This window comes from Symphalangus syndactylus, chromosome 4, assembly GCF_028878055.3.
Source record: "Symphalangus syndactylus isolate Jambi chromosome 4, NHGRI_mSymSyn1-v2.1_pri, whole genome shotgun sequence".
Classification (NCBI taxonomy): Eukaryota; Metazoa; Chordata; class Mammalia; order Primates; family Hylobatidae; genus Symphalangus; species Symphalangus syndactylus.
In genome coordinates, this window is record NC_072426.2 from 23271901 (window position 1) to 23279343 (window position 7443).

The 7443-nt window shown below is 39.6% G+C and overlaps 1 protein-coding gene across 1 annotated transcript; it reads right to left on the reverse strand.

Moving 5' to 3' along the window:
* Positions 1–724: 724 nt before the first annotated feature.
* Positions 725–1249, reverse strand: LOC129480458 (small nuclear ribonucleoprotein Sm D2-like). The gene has a single exon (XM_055274247.2). It carries the CDS (start codon positions 1198–1200, stop codon positions 844–846), a length of 357 nt encoding a protein of 118 aa, XP_055130222.1. The 5' UTR covers positions 1201–1249; the 3' UTR covers positions 725–843.
* Positions 1250–7443: the final 6194 nt, after the last annotated feature.

Here is a 7443-nt window from a genome sequence, read left to right on the forward strand (position 1 = left end):
ATGAGGCCCACCCACATGGAGGACAGTCTGCTTTACTCAGTCTGCTGATTTAAATGTTAATCTCATCCAAAAACACCCTCACAGAAACACCCAGAATAATGTTTGAGTACCATCACAGAGCCTAACTTCAATAAGTGCCAATTAGCAAAGACAGATGGCCAAATTACACTGATCAACTTACCACCTAATGTTCTCCAGTGCTTTTCCGCTAGTTCATGTTTGGGCTTAAAAATCTGCCCACCTTTTATTTCAGTGAAGTGGTGCTCAGTTCTATACTAAAATCTCTCTTTTACTGCAATAACCCAAATAAAATCTGTCTTTCCATCTTTACCAGGCATCCAGTGCAATTTTTCTTCAACACAGATTAATGAAGACTGTATGAGCAAGTGATCTACCAAACTAAAAATCAACCCTGTAGGGTAGGTATCAACATCTCTGTTTAGCTACTCCTATAAATAGAAATAAGTATTAATGTGTGCTTATTATGTGTCAAGTACTATGTTCAGTGATTTATGTGAATTAATTTATTTAATGCTCACCACTACTCTATGTATTAGATACTCTATTATTCCCATTCACAGAAGAATTATCTGAGAATTAAACAGATTAAGTAACTTAACTAAGGTCACATCATTTGTATATAGTGGAGTCAGAACTAGAATTAAAATTGTTGTAAAGAAATAGCCTGTCTCAAGAGCCACATTTCTACTCAAAATACTATCTATTTTCTTTTCTTTTTTTTTTTTCCACTAGAAAAAAACACAGAGCTCTATTATTCTCAACACCAATGGCAGCAGTCTTCATAGGCCAGCAGAGTGAGTTCTGTCGACAGATAGGTGGCCCCTACTTGCCGGTGATGAGAGGGTTCCGCAGGACCACAATGACGAAGTCCCCGTGCAGGAACATCTTGGAGATATAGCAGTCTTTGTTGACTGTCTTGGACTTCTTCTTGCCCTTGCTGCTCTTGGGTACCTCAGTCCACATCTCTTTCATGTTCTCCAGCACCATGTTACAGTGCCTTTCAAAGGCCTTGACGTGGCCCAGGAGTTTCTTACTGTTGCGACAGTTGATGAGCACTTGGGTGTTGTTCTTGACTGACTGTGTGAGTACAGAAAGTGGACCCGTGTTAAATTCGTCCTCCTCACGCTTCTGCAGCTCCTCTGGGGTCATCTCACTCTTAGGCTTGTTGAGGAGGCTCATGATGGTCACTACGCTCTCAGTTCACTCCCGTTTCCTCCGCGTTGCTGCTCCCTGAATACTATTTATTTTCATAATGAAAACTCATGCTGCCTCTCTTTTCAAATGTTTTGGATTTGAAGATGCAGCCGCCCAGGGTAATGATGACCCACTACTGATCTATGTAGGTGAAAAATCAATGGCTAGGAATGGAGTCCACAATTTTCATGAATGCAAGTTTTATGTTGTTTTAGTCAGCTCAGGCTTCTGAAACAGACAGGGTGACTTAAATAACAAAAATTTATTTTCTCTTAGTTCTGGAAGCTAGAAGTCTGAGATCAGGGTGCCAGCGTGGTCAGTTTCTGGTGAAGGCCCTCTTCCTGGCTTGCAGACAGAACTTTCTTCCTGAGGGCTCACATGGCTTTTCCTCAGTGAGTGCATGTGGAGAGAGATCTCTCTTTTCTTCTTTTTGTAAGGCCACCAATCCTATCTGATTACAACAATGCCTTCCCCAAACCCCCCTTGGCTTCATTTAACTATAGTTATCTCTTAAAAGCCCTATCTCCAAAATATAGTCACACTGGGGGTTAGGGGTTCAACGTGAATTGGGGCAGGGTTGGGAGGGACACAATTTAGATGACAGCATAGGTAGGCACATCTTTCATCCTCATCTCCTTGGCATGGTCACAAAACCCTCAATACCTGTTTGAAGGGAAGAGAATAAGTAGAACAAGTCTGAAGAAAATAGGTAGAAACCAAAGGTGGAATGTGAAGACAAGTTCAGTCAGTCATCAGCAACACAGAGACAGGATTGCAGCTGCCTGAATTTCTACCTGAAGTCATGGGGGGAAAAAATGTGTCTGAAGAAATAATAGAGCTAATATCATAGACCTTCAGTGAAGAGAGACATGCAGAGACAGCAGAAAGAAAAAATCTATCAAGGTGAAAACTGAACAAGACTCTATTCTGCCAGCAGCACTGAATAAAAGCAGACTTGCAGAGAGAACTACTGTCCATCCAAGGAGTCGTTCAGCTCCCTCAGTTCAAGGAGAATCTGTGCCTCTTGCCACTCCACTTTCTGTCCCCTCTCATACTACACAAAGCCCATTGCACTGCCCAGTAACTCCATCACAAAAAGTGCAAGGAAAGGAAAGGGAGGATCAGAGGAATAATGAAGTTCAAGTGCTTAATGACAGTTAGAGTCATAGACCTAAACATGCATTTCACTACTTTCTGTTTCCAAGACAAAGCCAAAAGCTAGGAGAAAGGAGCTTCCCTCTTGGCATCCCTGAGATCATCTACTTGGTGGGGTTCAAGAATGGACTTATGTTACCTATTGTTTGTAAGCGTCTTGGTATCCTGAGCCTCTGGCCCAAGTGAGCTTCTCTGAGGCTCCAACAGCCATGGTAGAGTGGGTCTGTTTCTCTAGGAATCTTCTGTCTGGCCTTCTAGCTCCTGGACCTTCCCCATTCCCTTCTAGTGGCTTAGCACCAAGGAAAGGGTGGCCTTACTTGTAGTTCTTTTATTGTCAATTATTTTAACTAGGTGTAGATGCATGTGATAAAAAAAAAAATGTAATGTTTCCCCAAATCTTAGATCCTTGTCCCAGAAATAACCACAGCTCCATGTGCATCTGTGCAGAGAAACTTGACATTTTAAAGTACCTAATCAAAACAAATGACTGCATACTATACACAATGATACAATAATCTGTGCCCACAGCCAGTGATTGTACATACATAAAACTACTGATTTCAGAGTTGCTGTTATCTGTTTTACTATTATAAGCAGATACCACCAGGGTGAATTACAGTAAGGTTATAGCTATGAATCAATTTGACGTGTTACTCAAATATGATATCACTTGTTGTTTGTTTTTATTAATAGAATTAAAATTTCATTTCAGTTTCCATAGAGTTCTGCACAAAAATGAATGAGCTTACACTGCCAGCTCTTGTATAATGACACTTAACTACAACAATTATGTTGGTGGAAACAGTTCACCACAAGGTCTCCCAATCCAAGCCATGTGCCTGAATCAAGCAGTTTATAAACAATATTGTGTGTAATAGACACAAAAAAGTGATACCAACTTCTCATGCTCACCATAATACCATCCCAGATTCAGGAAAGGGTACCTGTGTAGCCAGGACATTCTCTTCCTTAGGATGGATGTGGCTGCTGCTGATAAATGCAGCTATTATGACCTTGAGTCAAGTTTTAACTTGACTCAGTTTCCCACCAAGGCTGCTACCTTAAAAAGGGAATCAGAGGAATAGGATGGCAGCTAGATGCATTAAGAAAACAAAATGCCTGAGTTCAGCAGTGACTCAGTTCCTATAGAGGTTAGCTGTGAAGCCGGTACACAGGGTAAAAATTACTTATAGCCAAATTATCCTTAAAAATCCCTTGGAAAGACACTACCTTGTTAATATACCATATCTTAATAAGTCTAAAGGAACAAATCACTGATTCTGCAGTCAAAGTCCAGTTGAAATGGCTGGTTGATGTTTAGGCACCACACTGCATGAGGTATGCAAAACCCTGAACACTTGAATCACCTTCACACAGTGACATGCTCACGCTATAAGATGCACTCAGGGAATCAGGGAAAAGCAGATTCACACCTCCCATTCATTCTTTCTCCAGGGCACACACTCACTGACTGCAGCAGGCAGCAAAATCACCAGCACTATAAAATTATGTTTCCCCTGTGTTCCACTTCCGCCTTCTTTTATTTTGCCTACTGAGTTTGTTTGAATATCTATGGTTTATACGCTTAAAAGCTTATGGCTTATAGGCTTAAACTTTGCTCCATAACAACCAACAGTCCCAGATTTGTGTATATGGCTCAGTCATTTTATAGTTCTCTCCTTGTCCTCCACATAATAATGTGCCCATTGGAGCTTCCAAGAATCTCTCTTCCCTGAGATTATAAGACAGGAAACAGATGCTTACTTTTCATTGCCTTTTAATGACCAATGGATAGATTACTGGCTAAATAGCTGTATCGTTCTTCATGAGAAATTTGCTAATTCTAAGAATCAACATTTTTATGACCAGGTCATTTTAACCAGGACAAAGTTATTCTATTTTAATGTGCATTTCTGATTAAAATATATTCAATACATGTTTTAAGTCTCCTTTCCCAAGATAAAATTATCTCTGAATAACTTTCTGGAGGAAAATTACTATACATTAGTAACTGCTTTCATTTATTCTCTCAATGTGAGGTAATCATAAATAAAACTTTAAGAAATCTTTGATACAGATGCAAGAGGGATTTTGTGAGTTGTGGGAGTGCAATATCAAGAGAAAATGTTTGTTTGTAAAGCACACTTTATTTCCAGCCAGACTTTATGACTATCAGTCTCTCACTGAGCCTAACCACTTAAACAGAAGGCCTGACATAAGCTATGCTCTGTGACTGCATTTCCCACAATTTGTTCTTTGAAACACTTTTCTGCAGAATTTTTATAGGTGTTACATCAAGAAGTTTGAGAAACACTTTTGGTTTTGAAGTTTCATTTACTATAAGACTTCTCAACACTTTTAGTAGGATAATATTCATGATATATGTCTCAAAGAACAGGATATAACATGTGCCACTTCCCAAACGTGTATGGCCACACCCTTTTAACAGAACATCTCCAGGGACTAGTGTTCCATGCACCATACTCTGGAAAATGCTGCTCTGTCTAATATACTTAGGATAAGCCAGGATAGGCATGGACTAGAGTTAATAAAATTGCTCAAAAGCACAATTATTAACAACTATTATCTTTCCCAAGTCCATTTACAGAATTAAGTTCATCTTCTTGGGCTTGTATGAGAAAGACATAAATGCTTGTGGAAGGTCTGGATCCATAACAAATAGGGCTAATTAATAAAAATTATTTGCCATAGTAAAGAGAAGATTTTAGAAGCCAAAATTCAAAAGCCAAAAGATCCTGGGAAAAGAAAGAGTCAGATGAAAGATTCAATATGAAATGAGATTGAAAACAGAAAAATAAGAGACAAGATAAGATTCAAGCAGGAAAAGTGGAACAGCTCTGTAATTAATTCCACATATTCTTTAAGCATCCACCAGGCACTGCTGAGCGAGTAGACCAGCATATTTTGCTGGTCTAGGACCCTCTATCTAGGTCCGTGTTGCCCTTCCTAGAGCTCAGACCAGCCTCCTCTTATTTCTTTGTGGCCCTCCCAGCTGACCACAGCTTGGCCCAGTTGTAGATCTTCCTAAAATCTTATCTTGTCCTAGCTCTGGCCAATTCAATCTTAAAGCCAAACTGTATATGCACAGCTCATGCTATGTATTTCTTTAAGACTCAAGATCAGCATGGCACTTATAAAAATATAATTCCAGGTTGTTCTCCAGTCATACTGGAACATTTCCACATATGTGGTATCTTCAAATCTGAGATCAATGCCTTAGTTTCAGTATTTGCAGTTATCTAGCAAGGCTTTCCTGGAAACACTAGGGACCCAGCATTATTATCTGGTCACCGCCACCTAATTTACACTCACAGAAAAGAATACATTACATCCGTTGGTCTCTTTCAGCTCCTTAATTCTACAGAAAAATAAACAGAATTAATAATACGTATTTCATAGCTCATTAAAGTCCTTTCATAATAGCGTACAAATCTAATATGAGATAAGATACTACTGTTTTGCCCTTACTTTAGACAAGATACCTAGCTTTTCTGGGCCTGTTTCTTTTCTTATTAAAAGGAGATAACAGCTACCTCACAAAGTTTTTGAAGGAATCAATCAGATAAAGCATGCAAAGTATTTATTACATGGCTTTGCACATGACTAGCATTTATTGAGCTCTTTTTATGGAGAACTATGACTTTACATTTGTGAGTGTCATAATTTGGAATTACCACTAAATTTCAAAGAAAAAATTTAAAAATCACAATAAAGGAAGGCCCATGTGTCTCTGCTTTACAAAGCCAAGTTTAAAAGTGATGTTCTGCATTACCTGACTCTAGTCTTCCACTAAAGTTTCCCCTACTCCAAGATTTCTTTCCTACAAAACAAGAATAATAAAAGTAGAAGGCAAAAATCCAACCAGAAAGTGACATATGCTTAGCAACACATCACAAATTGAAAAGGAGGGAAGAGAGGATTAAAGTACAAGGGAGGCATTACACAGAAGTTTGCTACAAAGCAGCAACTAAGCTGGCTTGAAGAAGTTCTGGCCAGATTAAAGACAAATTCATTTAAAATTGGAAAATATGAGTCACAAGTTACAATAATGCTTTCTGAACATTTTGGCCATGATGGAACAAGAGAAATAAACCATTTAAGAGAAATTATAGAGTTGTAAAGCTGTGTTGGAATAAGAAATTCGTATCAATATATTACTGCTGTTATTTAAGGACAACTTGTTCCAAGGGTCAGTTAAAAAACTGCCATCATAGCAGTCAAAACTTAGTATCTATCTTCCTTTTTTTTTTTTTTTTTTTTGGCGTTTTGTTGAGACAGAGTCACTGTAGCCCAGGCTGTAGGGTGGTGGTGCGATCTCGGCTCACTGCAACCTCCACCTCCTGGGTTCAAGAAATTCTCTTGCCTCAGCCTCCCAAGTAGGTGGACTATAGGCATGTGCCACCACACCAAGCTAACTTTTGTATTTTTAGTAGAGATGGAGTTTCACCATGTTGGCCAGGCTGATCTCGAACTCCTGACCTCAAGTGATCTGCCCAGGCCTCCCAAAATGCTGGGATTACTGGCAGTATCTATCTTCCTTTTTAAAAATCCATTTGCCCATATGGATTTTCTCCACCCGCTTCCATACCACACCTGAGAACAAATCCCAGAGAAAAAGATATTATTAAGCACCCTGTGTCTCACAGCCGCTCAGGTCTTCACTCCCAGGATGGAAGCAGTAGCCCATCCAGACAACAGACTGAAGGCACTGAGGCTTCAGCATCATCCACCCTGCAGACACTCCCCAGTAAGATGCAGCAAAAGGCACACACAGGCAGGGCTCCTCACACCATATCTGACGACCTTCTTCTCTCTGCTCCCATTGTTTCAATATTTAGGTTGTGTTAGGCAAAGATTTTGAAGTCGAAAACAGAGCATGGGAGAAGAAGAACAAATACAGAATCTTGTGTCTGGGGTCCAAGTGTGCCCTCCAGCACTGGAGAGGTAAAAGGGCTGTCCTTAAATATTTACACATTTTTTCAATTGTTACCAGTTCTTGCACACTTTATGTTTTGTTGCTCTGAGACTAAGTTTTTATTCACTATCTGGTGG